We start from the raw sequence: 18,504 nt of genomic DNA, 5'->3' as shown, positions 1-18,504 counted from the left end.
ATGAATGTATTTGAATTACATCTCATATATTAATAAAACGTATACATTTTTAGTGTTTTGAATGATATTAAGTGACTATTTTAGAGATTAATGTCAGTCAAAGTATACAAATAATGTCTTGTTTTTCTTTTTTTAAGGATACATGCAGATAAAAACACCTTTTTTACAAGAAGCATGTTTTGTAAATCCTTAAGATGTGCTCCGGTGCTCTAGAACTGCCAGTTTCAGACTGTTGAATTATATTTTTCCTAGCATTGATTGGCACGATTATGCATTCCCAATGGTATGAACCATTATGGTGGTGGGGTCAAATGTATATTTATATTATACATTTTCATTATTAATATTTAAGAGAAAGCTATTTCTTTTCATTGAAGGGGTGACACCCCCATACATCTTGTTTTGATGTCTTTCAGAGGATCAAGCCCCCTTTAATTCGCACCCTGATAATTGTATTAAATTGATACACGTGACTAAAAATAAAATTGCTCATCTATAAACAAACTGTTATTTAAATGAATAGGTCTAATAAAGTCACCGTCATTGTTCACCGCTTGTTTTAACAATACCACTCCACAACCATGTCATAAATTTGCTTCATCCCTTCTCTTTCGCTCATTGGTTCATGTCACGTCGACGACAAACGGACCAATCAAAAAGCAGAACTTTCCCTCACAATACAAAGAAGCTTGAACACGTAAACAAACCGGATAATGGCATTTGCTTTCGAAGCCTTACTGGCTGATGTATCAAATCAGCTTCTCGTGTCATCAAAAAGACACTTTAGCGATTCCCATAATTACTAATCAGACGGGGACGTTTTAAAACGAAGGAAAAGAGCAAGATGGCTCCACTGTTGACGAAAAGCGATGCCTGACCGCGAATGAATCGCTGTTTGATTCGGCTCTTTTTAAAAATTCATTCGAACCGATTCGAACTGTGTTTGCAAATTATTCGGTTGTAAACAATGGATAGCTTAGCAAAAAGTAAACTAATGTCATCGTTTATTTACTTTTATGGTTATACAAATCAACAACGTTTCTTCTAATGTAGGCAGAATGACTGTTTAAGTCACAATTCACTTTTATTAAATAGCAAAAAATGACAGGCTGGTTAGCTGGTTTTAGCTGGTCAATCAGGCTGGTTTTAGAGGGGTTTTGACCACTTCCAGGCTGGTTTCCAGCCATTTCCAGCCTGGTCTTAGCTGGTTAGGCTGGAAGATGACCAGCTAAAACCAGCTTGACCACCCTTACCAGGCTGGGAGCCCAGCCACAACCAGCTATGTCCAGCTTAAACCAGGCTGGTCAAGCTGGTTTTAGTTGGATTTAGCTGGTCATTTTCCAGCCTGACCAGCTAAGACTAGGCTGGAAATGGCTGGAAATGGCCAAAACCCCTCTAAAACCAGCCTGGTCGACCAGCTAAAACCAGCCAACCAGCCTAGGCTGGTTAAGCTGGATTTTTTAGCAGGGTGGCTATGATTCTGTTGCTTTTTGGAGGGTGAATACATGTTATACATGTTCGTGTGTGTGTGTGTGTGTGTGTGTGTGTGTGTGTGTGTGTGTGTTTGTGTGCGTTAACTCCTTAGCAAGACAAAACTTCTGCTGTCATGTTGCTGCTGACTACTACTCTGTTGGAATCATGAACAATACAAACACTCGTAAACAACAATATTTCAAATGTGTATTATATAAACATTCAAACATTGAGTATTATATATAATTAACATTATATATTCATTACTTAGATGTGTGTGTGGTGGTGGCAAATCAGTGATATGATTCTACTGAACCGGTTCACTAAAAAGATCCGATTTTCTAAACGAATTGAACTCCCAGCTCTACTGACGGGGCGACGCATGCGCACACGGGTTTGTGCGTCAGTAAGCGCGAGCGTTCCTTCATCACAACAGAGACGCTCCGCCGTTAAGTCGCCTTTCACCGGGAGAAAAACGTTTGTTTTCCGCTTCTGCCAGTTCCCTGCATGACCTGGCCTTCAGGGGGGCTTGATGTTAGACGTCTTCGCATCATGGATTTACTGATAACGTCTGTGTGTTTATTCTTCCTTCTGTTACCGGGCCGGAGTCTCGCAGAGCACCGGGGATAGAGGCCTCCGCGCGCCTGCTCGATTAACGGAGAGCCCGCGCGGAGCCACAACACACACGGGCGGGAAATCCTACGTGTTTTTGGCAGAGGTCAAAGGCTATTCGTCTGACAGTGGTCGAGGTGCAGCGGCTGACGGAATCGGAACCAGTCGGGACCGGTGTTGATGTGGGGTAAAATGGAGACCCCGACGATCATGTACGATCTGGATACCTCCGGTGGACTGATGGAGGTAAAGCACACACACTCTCATGTACCCATTTATTCCTCTCTCCAGTCTCCACTGCCCGCTTCACAATCTCTTTGTAGCCGCTAACGTTAACAGCTCACGAATGTCATCCATAGCACAGGCTCTCGTCACATGGGCGCGCACGCGCGCTCACGGTTACGGCCCAACAATGGCTCGAGTTGGAGTGATGCAAGACGCGTAACGTTACAGATGTTTCAATAATGAGTTTCTGAATTTCTTCCCTGCTCCAGAAAATCCAGACCCTGCTGGCTCCGCCCAAGTCTGAGGACGGAGAGAAGAAGAACAGAAAGCCGGACAGGAGCACCAGGAGATCCGGAAGGGCCACCAACCATGACATCTGTGACAGCTGCCGGGAAGGAGGAGATCTGCTGTGCTGTGATCACTGTCCTGCTGCTTTCCATCTACAGTGCTGGTGTGTTAGATTCTGGAGCTGTTTAAGCCACTACTGTTGGTCAGGTTTAGCGGGGCACAACAGGAAGGTTGAGGTGACAACTAGAAGTGCTTCAGATTTGGCTGATGTTGAGATGCAACATCATGTTTGCTGCCAGGGTTTATTTATCTGCTTGATGATTCTTGAATGAGCAGGGAAAATGTATTGCAGGGAGCTGATAAATAATCATGAGCCACAGACATCTGTGACTGCAACAGTGCCTACATTATGGAGAGATAGCTTTACATGATGATGTTGTACTGAAAATGGACGCTTTTTTTCCTTTGCATTACAGGCAACATTGTTGACAAAATAATTCTGGTTCACACAGAACCATGAGTGACTAAAAACACTATATTACGCATGCTAGGCCAGAGTAGTTAGCTATGTCACTTTGTAAAGCAACATAACACTTATCCTGTAGTCTGCTATTGTTGTTTTTCTTATTAGGTAATCACATATGCGATAATAAGTAATAATCATATGCATGACATCACTGTTTTCACATGTCTGCATTCTGCATTTTCAAAACACACACATGCTAAAACTTGTTTAGGCTACCAAAATAGCACTGTTGTATAAACGAGCAAACAACCAAAATATAAAAATATTCCATTTTAGTTTTCTAACATTTTTCTAAAGGCATGTTTTGGATATTGCGTATATAACGCATGTTTTTTTTTCTGTTTTTTATGTTATAACTGATTTTTAACAGTAATTTGGTACTGTTCGCTTTTAAGTGCCATGTCCACATGTATCAAAATCCAATTAACCACTATAAATATAAAACCAACCCTCTGTCCACCTTTTCTGTTACACTAATCCATTATTCTAAGATGTGTCACAATATAGCACAAAACATTGTTGCTAATTTAGTTTTCGTTGAGACTTTAGGCTGCTTTCACTCTGCTGGTTCAGTCTGAAACAATGTAGTGTCACAAAATTGCTCATGTAAATGCTGTTATGTTGACCTAGGCTAGCTAACCAGAACTGCATTTAGGAGCTGTTCTAAATTTCATGCAGTGTCATTGTGGCTTGATTCGCATGAATGCAAAGCAACTTGGACTTGGGTGTGCACTTGCTCAAGAAGTTATTTGTGCATGCATTCAGCCAGTGACAATGTCATAAGTTCAATGCACATATAGGGGATTACCGTTTGATGATTTACCCTGAATATAAGTGAGAGAGCTTGTAGACGGGATGCCATCGCTAACTGCATTTTAATGTCTGCAATCAGCGTTCCCCTCCAATTTTGATGGTGTGTTGTGTTCTATTTGCTGTTTATAATAACGCTAAACTACTTTGCTAAAACAATGCACATTCATCCTCGTTCTGCTTTGCACTTTTGCAATGACGTAACGCACCAGGGTTCATTGAAATCAAAACCAGACCGACATATTCACACTGTGACTGTAGCAGACATGCCCTGTGCGCAATCCTTTTGTGTTGCAGTTGATCAGCTGGAGCGTAGAATGTTTGAATTCCCGTATTTTCTTGTTGATTATACTTTGTTTTTGGGGAGCTGAACTGATTCCATGTGAATTTGAGAAGAAACACATGCAGCCGGTGGTGTGCGGCCCATGGGCTCTGAAAATCTGCCATGCTGCCCTTCATTAGTGCTGTAACTTCTAGAGTTTCTGGCATTCATTTCACGGGCTTCAAAAACCAGCAGTAACATATGAAACGCTTAATGGCTTTTAAGCAGTTTTATATCTTGAAGCTATTAGAACTAAGTTTAGCTGCACCAGTTGATGTAGTACAGAATCAGACAGCCTGGTGCTTTCAAAGCGTTTGGACATCGATATGTTAGCATTTGTGTAGTGAATTAGGTAACAGAGAGTCCTTTCTTACAATCCAAGGTATTAATTTACCTTCTTTTTGCAGACTGTGTATATATAGATGGTTTTCATTCCAAGTCACCTCTTTTAAATGCGCGGCTGTTTTTTTATTGTAGTATTGAATGGCTGTTAGTAACAGACCTGTGCATGTTTGCTGAGCGTTAGATGAAGCCTGTAGTTTTAATCCGGACTTTGTTTACATTTCCCCAGTAACCCACCATTGAGCAGAGAAATGCTACCCTCTGGTGACTGGATGTGTCATCGCTGCACTGTTCGCAAAAAGGTTGGTGTAAAATTAAGGCAGACATAAATATTAGTAATAAAACAATAATTATTAAAGGTATTTTTGTATTTTACAGTATTATTTCAGTAGTAGCATTTATTTGATATAAAAAATAATGTCTGATAATTACATATTTACTAACTCTTACAAAAAATGTTGTAGAATTAAAAAGTGAAAATGGTATGTTGTATAGGACCCAATGAAATCGTAATTTTTCTTGACTTATTACATTTTCAATAGCTAGTTTTTTTTTGTTTAGTTTTTTCACATGTTTGTTAACATTGAATAGAGGAAAAAATATTATTACATAAAGTATTATTGTTGTTGTTACACTGAAAAGTACATTGTACAATATGGTGTTGATATATTTCTGTCAATTTCTTCAAGTTAATCCAAAGCTTTGATTTTGACATTACACAAAATAAATGTATTTCACTGTCCGCATCACAGAAGTCACAGCAGGGTTTCTGCCGGATTTACAAAATTAAATTTATACACATTTTTTTATTTAACCAAATAAAAAAAAAAAACATTGACATCAAGACCTCATTTACAAGTGTGACCTGGCCAAGAGGTCCGCAACACATGACTAATGAAAAATAATAATGATAATAATAATAATAAATAGAAAACTAAGATTATATGAAAATATAGTTTAGTTGTTCAGCTTTACCACATTACAAGATGTTAAAAACACATACATTGAGAAATGGCCTGTTGTTGTTTGTTAAAAAGGATAGAGCGAAAATATTTGAATGGAATGAGCTCAGATATTTTAGTTCAGACTGAAGAGTTTTCCAAGATGAGGGGGCGGCTTAACTAAAGGCTCGCCTCCCCATTTCAATTTAACCTGAACAGTCAAATGATAAAATTCACTTGAACGTAGGGCACACTGGCTTTTTGACTTATGAAGAAGGGAACTCGGGTAGAAAGGCACCAGACCCAGAGGAGCCGTGTAGACAAGAGTCGTTCAGTGGGTGGACTTTTAAGACCGTTGTTAATTAAATTTTAGACTTAGACTAAATGCTAAGGATTTTTCTTGAACATCCTTGTTGGAAAATATTTTCTTTTGTCCTATCAAAAAGTATTTAATTTAATACATTTAATAATAATAATTTAATAAAAAAAAAATACTGGTAAAATCAGTATCCTCAGCAGTAAATAAATGGAGAATGTTTAAAGAAAAGTTACTGTAAGGAAAGTAATTGACTGCTATTTTTAAATGTATATTTTTTATATTTAATAAAGGGGTGGTCCAGAGTGTATTTTTACGGCTTGGATGTGTTTATAAGATGCAAAGCAATGTGTGCTCATGTTTCATTTGTAAAAAAAAAAAAAATTTACATAATTTTTTCATATATCTTGCTTTGATTATGTACAGCTACTCAGATAACATGAAAATGACTCATGTTTTCTAGTTCCTCCAAAAGGCCCGCCCTCAAAAGGCTCTGATTGGTCAAACATAATATGCTGTGATTTGCAGATAGGCTCCAAGCACCCGGAAGCATTTCTGTTATGACATTACAGCGTCTCTGACTATGCCCCTTCGCTGCGCGAGGTGTATACGCATAACCTGAAGGGTCAATGGTCTCATTACCCTGGACGTATTTTTTGGTAGTCCCCAGAATTTGTTCGCTGTTGCCTTTGCTAAGCTAACTCTGTAAAAGTCAGTGTCTCCCTTTGCATTGAACTTTGAGTTTATTACATTCTGAGATGTTGTTCATGTTCACACAGCTACATTACACATCAACTAGTAGTAGTAATCGTAGTGGATCCCCCCTATAAGGCCTTGTTGGTGATTGTATGGGTGTTAATGGCTAGAATGGATAACTATACAAGAACAAAGGAAAATTAAGACCTGTTAAAACAGATTTAAGACCTACAACACAATATTTCAGTAGATTTAAGGCTTTTTAAGGCCTATAATTTAACTTTTGAGATTTAAAAGACCCCACAGATTCCCTGCATGGGTTCCTTTTGCATAAAATTAAACAATTTGCATATTAAAATGTTGTTGTTTTTTCTGGTAACAGAAAAGGGAACAGAAGAAAGAGCAAATTAACGGCCTGCTGGAGCGGCAGCTGGGGAAGCAGACTCCTCCTCCAGCTCCTGAGCAGGATTGTGGGACGTTACGACTGGATCCCTCTGTGGGGACGGGTGGCACAGGCCTGCGGGCCGCCGTCGCACAGGTACGACTTTTGGAGAGACGACACAGCAGCCGACCTGCGACCCCCAACTCCAACACTTCTTCAGCAGACACCCCCACGCCATCAGAGCAGAACGACACAGAGGAAGACCTCTTGGATGTGGAGGATGAGACTCAGGGTTCAGAGCCTGAACTCTTGAATACCACGACCACCCTCAAAAGACCATTTGACCTCCTAATAGCCGCTGCCATGCAGAGGAACCCCACGCAGTTCCAGCTTCCGAATGACCTCACCTGCACAACCGCACTTCCAGGTACAGGACATCCCGATCACACTGTCCAGATTGTTTGCAATTCAGAGACGCCTCTGATGCTTCTGTTCTTTTCTTCTCAGGCACCAGCAAAAGGAGAAGGAAAGACGAGTTGTCCAGCAAGAGTGTTAAACGGCCACAACACGAGCTGGACAGTTGTGGACTGGTTCCACTGCCTGTTAAAGTGTGCTACACATGCAGCAGGTATGAGGCTTTGTATTATTACATACATTTATAAACTCTACTTGTGGCATGGTGGTTCAGTGTTTAGCACTGTCGCCTCACAGCAAGAAGGTCGCTGGTTTAAGTCTCGATGTGATCACTGACTGATCGATCGGAGCACCCTTATTGACAAGTTTAAATTCCAATTCATAACATTATTTTGATTTTAGAGACATTAAGTTCAGGATGTTTTGTGTGTGTTCTTGTGTTTTTTTTTTCATTATCAATCATGTGGTTTCTGTCTCTCGCAGGAGCTGCCGATTGGCTCCACTGATCCAGTGTGACTTTTGCCCTCTCTTATTTCACATGGACTGTTTGGACCCGCCTCTCACTGCCTTCCCCACAGGCAGGTGGATGTGTCCCAACCACATCCAGAACCTGATAGTAAGGAAGCGTACTTAAAAATGAATAATAAGACCTGTATAGAACATACATGCTATTTCCATATCCTAAACACTTGAACCAACATGCCAATAATTCATTCTCTTTTTCTTTCCTCAAAGCTGAACCAGAGATCCTTAACCATCAGCAACCGTTGCCAGTTATTTGACCAGTTTCAGGACTGTATATCTCAGCATGCTGTCAAGCTTGACTTCCTCCAGCGGATACATCGACAACACCCCCCAATACAGCGATCAACTCATGCCAGAAGCAAAAAGACTCTTAAGGTGATCTACCGTCTGTTAAAGTCACTCAGTATTTACATGCATTAGTTAAAAAAAAATGTATGATCAAGTGTATGATAAGACAAGTATGATCGTCTTGTGTTGGTGGGCTTTTACAGTATGCATTTTAATATCGATCACAGTTAGTCAGTAACGAAAAAGCAGTTGGACTTGTGTCTGGTTGAACATATATATCATAGGAGTCCAATAAAAATCTCTGTATGCACTCAAAAGAGAACAAGCTGAAAATGATTTAGACTCCATTTATACCTGTATTTAGCTTTATGTACTTGTCATAAGATTGATGAAAATGCATCTTAAAGGGATATTTACCCCAAAAAAATCATCAAAAATTAATTTTTTCTTTATTCTGTTAATTGCAAAAGATGATAATTTGAAGAAAGCTGGAAACCTGTAAACGTCTACTTCCATGGTATTGTTTTTTTTCCAATGGTAAACAGGTTTTCAGCTTACCTCAAAATATCTTATTTTGTGTTGAAGAATAAAGAAACTGATAGCGGTTTCAAACCACGAGTGCGTGAATTTAAATTTTTGTGTAAACTATCCCTTTAATACTAGGCACAAACATAAACCTTTATGACACCACTACAGAGGTTGTGGAAAATCATTCGGGATATCATTTGCGAGGTTTCCGTGGGGTCTTAAAAAGTCTGAAAAAGGTCTTAAATTTCAAAAACAAAATATTAGGCCTTAAAAAGTCTTAAATTCCATCTCCGACAGACAACACGATGCTGAGCCAGCATCGCAAACCTCCAACCTGCCCCCGTCGCAAACCCGCTCACAAAACACACACTTAGGGCCGTTTACACTATTAAGTCTTAAAATGGCATTTTCGATCGAAAATGATCCACATTGTGTTTTACCTAGCATTTCTGAACAGCCCTCCGTCCTCTGAAAACGCACATCACATGAACAGAGGCACAGCCACACACGCTGGTCTGAGCTCCAGAGAGCAGTGCACGTCAGACAGTTTATCAAGGATGTACTGCTGGATCGAGTCTCACTATTGTTGTTAAAGGTGATATTTAATTCATCCCGTCTCCATCTAATGACTCTTTGGTCTTTTGAATCCATCAGGTAACGTGTGAGAACGTCAGTACACTGCTTCAATCTTTCACTTTCACACTTGTACTTAGTAATTTTAGTGAAAACCTCAGATACTGTTGGTTGGGCTTATTTTTTTAACCGACCAAGTTTGTGGACGCCATTATAACGACACAGATCACTCAGCCTATTCATGCCACGGAAAAAGTGATTGACAGGTGGTAATCTGTGTGTAACTTATCTTTATTTATTTATGATTTGGTTTTAAGCAAAATAAAGACTATTCGGGTCAGGTAGTTGAAACGGTAGGCTACAAATAATTAATTTGTTATGAATTAATTTATTATTCATAAATAATTCACTTCCGCCTATGTTGACGATGCCATAGTCCATTGCAATGTTTCACATTGTACGATGCCAAATTGGTCGAGATCGCCCAACTCTACTGTATAAGTCTAAGTTCATTCATAAAGGTCTTAAAAGGGTCTTTAAAGTCTTAAATTTGACTTGAAGAAACCTGCAGAAACCCTGATTTGGTTTTGACAGGTTCCAGATGCCATAAAGTCACAGTATCAGAACCCACCTACTTTGATGGCATCAGCAGGAGTCCGTGAAGGAGAACTGATCTGTACTGGCCTTCCTGAAGCTTCTGTCCCACAGCACTTAGCCAGTGAAGATGAACAACATCAGGTGTGTATCAACTGCTCACAGTTCACTTCTGATTTTAAAATCTATTATTTAACTGAACCATTCTTTTTGTTTTGCTTATGCTTTGGTATAGTGGCTCAAAGACATCATCTCGCTGCAGTGCAGCATTATGAGGCATTTAAGGAACAGACAAACATCTCATTGGGATTCAGAGCACACAGAAAAGACTGATCTAAAACTCAGAGACTCCTGCCAGAGTGCCGCCTCGCAGGGCAGCCAGAACTCTTCACCAAAAGTTCCCTGTAGCTCATGTACTGAGGGACTGTGTCAGAACTGTAAGACCACAAACGGCCCTGTAGACCAATCGGTTCAGTCCAATGGAACACAGGATCCTGTTAGAACCCAAAACAAGAGCGCTGACCGTGAAAAGCCCTGTTTACCCATGCCCAGTCCACTCAACCATGCCAACTCTGGAGCCATTATCAAGGGCGAGGATGCCAGTTTAAAGCCTCGTAGTGGCACTGATGTCCTTCCTCCTGCTCGTGTCAAATCTGAGCCCCGAACTCAACCATGTGATCATGCTAAAACTCCACCGGCTTCAGATGCAGCTGCAAAAGTCTCAGACTCCACTGTATGTACAGGAGCACATGCTGTTAAACCACAAAAAGTCACCTCAGACGCTGGGTCAAATGGACAGAGATCTCCATCTTCTTCTTGTGGTAAATGCCTCGTTGTATAGCATGTATTTGATTATCACCAACAGAAATATTCATTGGCTGCTTTGTCTTCTCAGGTGGAAAGTCCAGTCTGGACTCAGTGATGGCAGGCAGTGGGGACATCTCCTCTTGCACAGAACCCAACATGTCAGAGCTGTCCGGTCGGATAAAAGACATCATGCAGGGCGGTGGAGGTGGGTTTGTTTGTGTTTTTAACCCTTAAAGACCTAAAGGTATTTTGTGGGCACCTAATGGGCCTATATTAATATTTTTTTTAAAAGCAGTTTTACTTTTATTTTAGCAGTCAGCCTCAAGTATCATATATTAAACAGGAGAACCTGAAGTTTCAATCTGTATCATTTAATGGTCCAGTCTAAAATATTTTTTGGTCCAAAAACATTTGAACAGACAGAAAATATTCCAGAATTTTCCAGAAACTATTTTTTAAAAAGTGTCATTTTCTAGTTATTACAAACAAAACCTTATGAAGTGTTTTTCTTTTTTTAGAAATACATGCTATGATGTTTTATACTTCCAAAATAAATTGTCTACATCCACCATTCCCTGAGCAAGTTATAGCAATTTATTTCAATGTTATTCCAAGGTGTTTTTCAATGGGGGAAAAAATGCATTTATTTACTGACAGTGTATTTGCCCAAAAGTTCTGGGAATGAACTAAACATAAAAAAATGTTACAAAATAATAGAACAGTGAAGCAAATTTGACTTTCCAAATAATATATTTTCAGTTACTACAAACAACACCACTTACAATGAACAAATAAAAAAATAAGAAAATAATAATCCGTCAAAGTCCAAATAAACATGGTGCAAATCCTCAATAAAAAAATAGATATAAATATTTACTATACTATAAATAGTTACATAACTAAACTAGATTTAATATGGACCATCCTTAGGTTTTATGTGCCAGCATGGATATGGTTGTCTGTGGATATGGATTTGGGATGTGGTTGTCTGCAATGCAAAAAACAAACAGCTGCACCTTCATTTGTGTCTTTTGAAAACAGCAAGAGCAGCACTTCGTCTTTGCTGTGTCACTGTTTTGTCATGTTTCTGTGCTGTTGTGCATGCAAAAGTACTTAGTATGAGAATTATTTCATGCAAAACTTTTTTTTTTGCGTTTTATTTAGCCGCACGTAAATCTCTCATTCCATGTTGTTCAAAAAGCTCATTGTTGGTACACAAAGCGAAACCTATGCTTATTGGTCGAGAGATGGCGAGTTTGAATCAATCTGGGCATGGAGGATGGACAATGCATCAATGCATCATGTCTGGTTTGTCCGGAGACACAGTGACGAGCGTTTCTTTGTCAAATCAGCGTTGTCAAAATTTAATGACGTAACCGCACTGATTCCGGAGCCTCTGAAAGTCCGTGAATGTAATGTGTTACAGTGCTGGAAAGCTGAGATTCTCTTCTTTATGCCAATCTTTGAATTGTATGGATCGGATGAGTGGATCAGTTATTAAACATTTTAGCCGAGAGCGGCTGTCTCGGTCTTTAAGGGTTAATGTAAATCATTTAGAACACAGCTTAAAAAAAATAATAATAATAATAATTATTGTGTTTGTTTTGCAGAGGTTGAGCTTAACGCATTAGATGAGAAATTTATCAAGCTTTTGGCCTGGCAGCGGATTCAGCAGCTTTTTGACTCAAAATCATCTCCTGTTCAGAGCAGTTCTCCTTTATCCGTTTCTCTGGCTCATAGGAAACATGGTGAAGGTATGAAATATTACTCAAAACCTCTTACAGAAGTTTGTGTTCACATCTGTTTATAATGAATTCTTGTCTATTTTCAGCCCAGAACAGGGAGGTGCAAGCAAGAGCTTCGTTCTGTTCGGTCTCAGGAAATGCTGTCAACATGTGCTACAGGAGTCTGCACATCGGGACAGGTGATTATCATCCTGTGCCTGCAGGAAACGCATCATCCTTCAGTGTTCAGTTTAAATATCATTTCTCATTCTAGGTGCTGATATGGACGTGTGCCTTACAAACTACGGGCATTGTAACTATGTTTCAGGGAAACATGCCTGTATATTTTATGATGAGGTATGCCATTTTAAACATTTAAGAGAAAAAAATGGTGTGATCTTTTTAGAGTAATTTCAATCATTTTCTCCTTCAGAATACCAAGCAGTATGAACTGCTGAACTACAGCGAACATGGGACAACCGTGGACAACATACTGTATTCATGTGACTTTTCAGAGAAAATGAGCCAGAGTCCATCCAGCAATCTTCTCACCAAAGTGCAGAACATCATCCGTGAGTTCATTTTTATTTAGTTATATTTTTCGTCTGTTTCAAGTCATGAGGAAGCAGAAGTAACAGTAGGTCATTTATTCTGTTTTGATATACATTAGAGCAGGGATGTCAAACTCCATTCCTGGAGGGCCGCAGCCCTGCACAGTTTAGTTCCAACCCTGCACCAACACACTTACCTGTAGGTTTCAAACAAACCTGAAGGACTCAATTAGTTTGATCAGGTGTGTTTAATTAGAGTTGGAACTAAACTGTGCAGAGCTGCGGCCCTCCAGGAATTGAGTTTGACATCCCTGCATTAGAGTAAAGCAAACCCTCAAATCAGAAGAAATGCATGGCGTAGACTTTTTTTTTTCCTGACTGGATGATATATATTGCTGTTTTAGTGATGTCAGAGTCCAAAAGAATTCACTGATTAATGAGGCTAGAATGACAAAATTATAAAAGCAAAATTATTTTCTTCTACAAATATGAAGACGAAGCTTCATTAACAAATGAATCAGTCATTTTGAATGAGTTTTTTGAATGAACGATTCAATTATTTACTCATTATGCCCCAATCCCAATTCTACCCCTTCACATGAACGTGCAAAACGAGGAGTAGGGGTGTCCCAATTCTCTTTAGCTTGAAGATGTAGGGCTAAGGGGAAGGGCTAGATAACCCTTGAAATTAAGTTTTTTCAGGACCACACTCGAAACCGAGGGGTACAAAAATTTCCCAGAATACACCAGCCACAATGGCAGTATAGCTGCACCCGGAAGCAAGGAGATCCGCAAATTAGAATTTTTTGTCATTATTACGAATTTTTACAACAAACAAGCACATGTTTAAATACATTCATAACCGCGTTTGTGTTTTACCGTCATGCTTTAAAAAAAAAAAAAAAAAAAAAACACTAAATTTTGCTCTCTATAATCCATAATAATAGCTCCTGTATAGCAGTCCCAGAACATTTTGTTTCTGGAATACCCTGTCAGAAAAGTTTAATGGCTGGGAATGAGCTTTTTACAGTGTCTACTATAACGTTAATGTTGTTTTTTTGTGTTTACATAGATGAATATGACCATGGTGTAAATGCACAGTATAGTTACGATCTTAATGCCACATTATATCATTATGATAACATGATATTGTTGCATTCAGTGATTTCCTGAAGATAAATACCAAAAAATAACGCAACTGGAATAACTACAGCAATCGTCAATCTCATAGAAGAAAGAGATCATGATGACATATGATGACGTGTGCAGGTGTTGTAGTGCTGTCCCATTTCTCAGGGGGAAAATTTTGAAGCCCTCCCCCTTTACACTCGGTTTCAAGGGTCTAAGGGGTACAAAAATAAGGATTGGGCTTTAAACAGATTTTACTGGCAGTTTGAGTGTCATGTTTATACATCTATGGCAAGTAAAGGTACCAGCACAAAAAATACTTAGGAAAATCAGACTTATCTGCAGAATGTACACTTGCCATTGGTAACAAGTAAGGGGCCGGCTGGAAGCAGACCAAATTACTAAACGTGTCCCAAGAAATAATATGAAGTCAACATGAAATTAAAATGGCAATTTTTAGGAAAGAAAAGCTGTGATATGGCCAAGTGAGCAACTTCCATTTTATGGCCCCATAAAAAAAATATCATCACGCATTACCTTACATAAGCACAATACATTGCCTCATTCTGCAATGTGGAAGTAATCTCTTTTCTGTGATCGCTTTCAAACTTCTGATTCATTTGTCTATGGGGAAATGACAGAATAATTTACAAGAATAAACGGTCGGCTTACTTGCTCTACAAAAAAGTATGTTTACGACAATGCAAAAAAAAAAAATATATATATATATATATATATATATATATATATATATATATATATATATATAAAATAAGCAAATACAAGTATTCAACATCAAGCAGCATAATCAGCTTTTTTATGGTTAAACATCAATGGTGAATGAGACCAGAAGTCTCAAGCCAATAAGTTTCCAATGGCTGCTCCCGAATGTATGTGAAGGAATAAGGTCAATATAATGCATTTAAAAAACTGATTTAATTACCATTTCTTTGTGTGTAATGTAATGTATTTTTTTTATTTAATGCCACGTCAGCAACCAAGGCTATCTTCATGGCAGGAATCTTTCAACAATAAATATACAATTTAAAAATCAACAAACAAAATAAAACATAAATAAGATTTTTTTGTGTTAATACATGATAAAAATTCTAAAATCTTTTCTGGTTTCACTTTGTCAAAAATGTCCTTAAAAGAGTTCATTTCATAAAAAGTCCTTCTAGAATCAGTAAAAGCAGGACAGTCCAGTAAAATATGTTTTATAGTAAGAGGAGTTTTGCAGCACAGACGCTGAGTAGGGTTTTCACCTTGGAGCAAAAAACCATGCGTCATTCTCGTATGCCCAATACGAAATCTGGTAAGAACTACTTGATCAAATCGATTCTTAAAATGTCTTAAAATTCTGTGTGAAACTTCAGGTTGGATTTCATGTAATTTCCATTTCTTTGTGATTTGGAAAAACATCACAGTAACCAAGCAGCAGTATTAACTGAAATGTGTTTACAGGACGCTGCAGGAAAAAAGAACAAGAAGAGTCTCTGAATAGTGTTCCCTCAGCAAAAGAAGTCACACACATGAGCTGCCAGTCCCAGGACGCTTCAGTCACTCCCTGTAACTGTAAAAACAGCGGCTCCCGTATGATCGGAGGCAGTGGTGCAGGATGGGAAGGCACTGCGCTCCTCCATCACGGAAGTCACGTCAAACTGGGCTGCTTGCAGTTCATTTTCAGCATCGCAGAGTTCGCCAACAAGCCACTTAAAGAGGAGCTCAGCGCCTGCAGCCTCGCTCTCACACCTGGCCAACAGGGGGAGCAGCTGAGCAAACCCAATCCTCCGCTACAACACAACCTTGTAACTTAACCCTGTACAGTTCAAACGGTTTGCTAACTATTCTATTGTTTATACTCTTGCATGAGGTGACGTTTTTCTAATTCCTTTGGACTCTTTTTGGCAGATTGCACATTTTTTTGTGTCTCAATGCAAGACTTGCATTTTTAAAGGGAAACTTTGGTCATCAGAACCGTCGAGCAGTTTTCACATGTAAAGAAATCCAAACATCATCTATTTTGTGCCAGTAACAAAAGTTTTTATACAAACAAGCGTCTTCTTTTATTTTACCCATCCCATAAAAACGGATGCTTTTATTTATGTCCTCTGAAGCGAAATGTGAGGAGACTTGTAGATATGTATATGTGTGTATAGACAAAAATCCACAACATGATTCAGCGCACAAACAAAAGTGCTCCAGTTTGTATTATTTCTGCCGTGCACCATTTGGTATCTGTCTGTTTCATGTGTTCTGTAAGTTTTCACTAAGTTCTTGTGTCAAACGATGTAAATACAAACCATATTTTAAAATAACCTGCTTTAGAAATCCACAGCCTGTGTTATTGTGTCATGCTTACAGACCGATTAACTGGTCTTCTCTAAGATAAGTTGCTACTACAATTACATATACAAAGGGTTTGAAAAAATATCCAATTTCAAGAGATATATTGCCTAAATTGCGAGGCAAATTAGATTAGATTTAACTTTATTGTCCTTACACATGTACAAAGCAACAAAATGCAGTTTAGGTCTAACGAGGAGTAGGAGCAAGTGCAGGATATAAGTATATGTCAGTGCAATAAAGTGAAGTGCAGTTATAGGGTAAACTGTAGTGATATTTAAAGATATTTTTACAATTATATGGTTCGATAAGAAATGGGGTTTGTTTGTTTTTTCTAAACCAATTCGTTTTTTTTTGTCCAGTTTAAAAATAAAACAAGTCAGGAATCTGGTTGATTTTAAATTGAAGGAGAGAACCAGGGAACTGTTTTTATTTGTAGTGTTATATGGTTACTGAAAACTATTTATTTTTGTCTGATCCAACCCAGAATTTCATAGACAGCAACTGTATATATTATGGAAAAAAAAACATAACACTTTATATTGTAAATAACAAATAATATAATGTGTAAAAGTATAATATATATTACATTTAATTAGATTTCTATATTATGCACTTAAGTTTAATCATTCAGTTTTTATATTGTAAATAATATTAATATAATAAATGTTTAAAAGTGTGTGTGTGTAGTTGAAGTCAGAATTATCAGCCTCCCTTTGAATTTTTTTCTCTTATTTTAAATATTTCCCACATAATGTTTAACAGAGCAAGGAAATTTTCACAGTATTTCCTATAATGTTTTTTTTTCATCTGGAGAAAGTCTTACTTGTTTTATTTCGACTAGAATACAAGCAGTTTTACATTTTTTAGATACCATTTTAAGGGCAAAATGATTAGCCCCTTTAGGCAAATTGTGTGTCGATAGTCTACAAAAAAAAAAAAAAAACATTGTTATACAATGACTTGCCTGATTACCCTAACCTGCCTAGTTAACCTAATTAACCTAGTTAAGCCTTTAAATGTCACTTTAAGCTGTACAGAAGAAAAATATCTAGTAAAATATTATTTACCGTCATCATGGCAAAGATAAAAGAAAACAGTTATTAGAAATGTTTTAGAATTGTTTAGAAATGTGCTGAAAAAATCTCTTTGGGGGAAAAATAAACAGGGGGTGGGGGGGGCTAATAATTTAGGAGGGCTAATAATTCTGACTTCAACAGTATGTTGTATACTGTAAACCCACACTTTTTTGTCACATTCATAATTCATAACACATGTTTATTTTCCTCATTTAAAGTACAAAACATGTTTACAGCTTGATATTTTTCTGCTCCTATAACTGTGCTCAGTTGTTCTTGAAAATATAAACAGTTGCTTCAATATAATGTTAACGTATACTTTCAATGCCAATTTATGTTTTGAGTTTTTACTATTTATATATATATATATATATATATATATATATATATATATATATATACACACACACACACACACACACACACACACACACACACACACACACACACACACACACACACACACACACAAACAAGTGGGTTAGGGGGGATTGTATTCTTATATCCACAAATCCCCACCAATGTCAAGTGCAAACCTACACCCTTGGTATCATATCCTTTACCATAAAAGTTAGACATGATGACTTCAAAATGCCAGCAACAGAAGCCACTTGGCAACTACACAACAACGTAGCCGTGATATCTGCATAAATCCTTACTTTTCCCCTCAACAAATGTCACATATCTCCAGAGTCCTGGGGCCTGTTTCAGAAAGGAGGTTAACTGAAAACTCAGAGTATTTTAACCCTGAAATGAGAGAAACTCTGGGTTTTCCGTTTCAAAATGACAGGTTTGTTAAACTCGAGAAAGCAGGGTAAGTCAAGCCTGTTTCTAAAAGAGAGGTAACTTTAACTCAGAGTCAGTTACTGTGGTATCTTACTCTGTGAATCTAACCTGGTCAGAAGCAGGTTTTATTCTCTAAACTCAGAGTTTCTGTCGGTCTCCTCCCCTTTTTTTAAGATGAAGCGGTATTTCTCACCTGAGCCTTACATTTCCACCCACCTTTTTTAATGC

General features: G+C 38.2%; 1 protein-coding gene and 1 long non-coding RNA gene across 9 annotated transcripts in view; one reads left to right on the top strand and one right to left on the bottom strand.

The window, feature by feature from the left end:
- Positions 1-18,504, bottom strand: part of LOC147835136 (uncharacterized) — a 113,866-nt gene that overhangs the window by 88,361 nt on the left and 7,001 nt on the right. The gene's annotated exons all lie outside the window — the stretch shown is intronic.
- On the top strand, positions 1,872-16,400 carry phf12a (PHD finger protein 12a). 4 transcript variants are annotated; one of them, XR_015501398.1, is made up of 15 exons: positions 1,872-2,331; positions 2,580-2,761; positions 4,828-4,900; positions 6,934-7,360; positions 7,441-7,561; positions 7,831-7,963; positions 8,083-8,247; positions 9,856-9,999; positions 10,091-10,676; positions 10,751-10,867; positions 12,273-12,416; positions 12,494-12,586; positions 12,661-12,743; positions 12,820-13,065; positions 13,215-16,400. XR_015501398.1 is itself a non-coding variant. In XM_087271196.1 (15 exons), exons 1-15 carry the CDS (start codon positions 2,266-2,268, stop codon positions 15,880-15,882), a joined length of 2,826 nt encoding a protein of 941 aa, XP_087127322.1. In that variant the 5' UTR covers positions 1,872-2,265; the 3' UTR covers positions 15,883-16,400. The 4 variants fall into 4 exon arrangements, 1 of the variants encoding a protein (XP_087127322.1); XR_015501399.1 differs by having other exon boundaries at positions 12,820-13,057; positions 13,215-13,860; XR_015501400.1 differs by having other exon boundaries at positions 13,231-13,860.

Source organism: Danio rerio, chromosome 10 (assembly GCF_052040795.2).
Source record: "Danio rerio strain M-AB ecotype USA chromosome 10, GRCz13ab, whole genome shotgun sequence".
Lineage (NCBI taxonomy): Eukaryota > Metazoa > Chordata > Actinopteri > Cypriniformes > Danionidae > Danio > Danio rerio.
This window is presented reverse-complemented; position numbering and strand designations above follow the sequence as displayed.

Excerpts from the sequence above, each read along its gene's own strand:
- phf12a (XM_087271196.1), top strand. The coding sequence starts at position 2,266 with ATGTGGGGTAAAATGGAGACCCCGACGATCATGTACGATCTGGATACC. Across the intron at positions 7,361-7,440 it reads CTGCACAACCGCACTTCCAG|GCACCAGCAAAAGGAGAAGG; the intron begins GTACAGGACATC and ends TTTTCTTCTCAG. Across the intron at positions 12,587-12,660 it reads GAGTCTGCACATCGGGACAG|GTGCTGATATGGACGTGTGC; the intron begins GTGATTATCATC and ends TTCTCATTCTAG.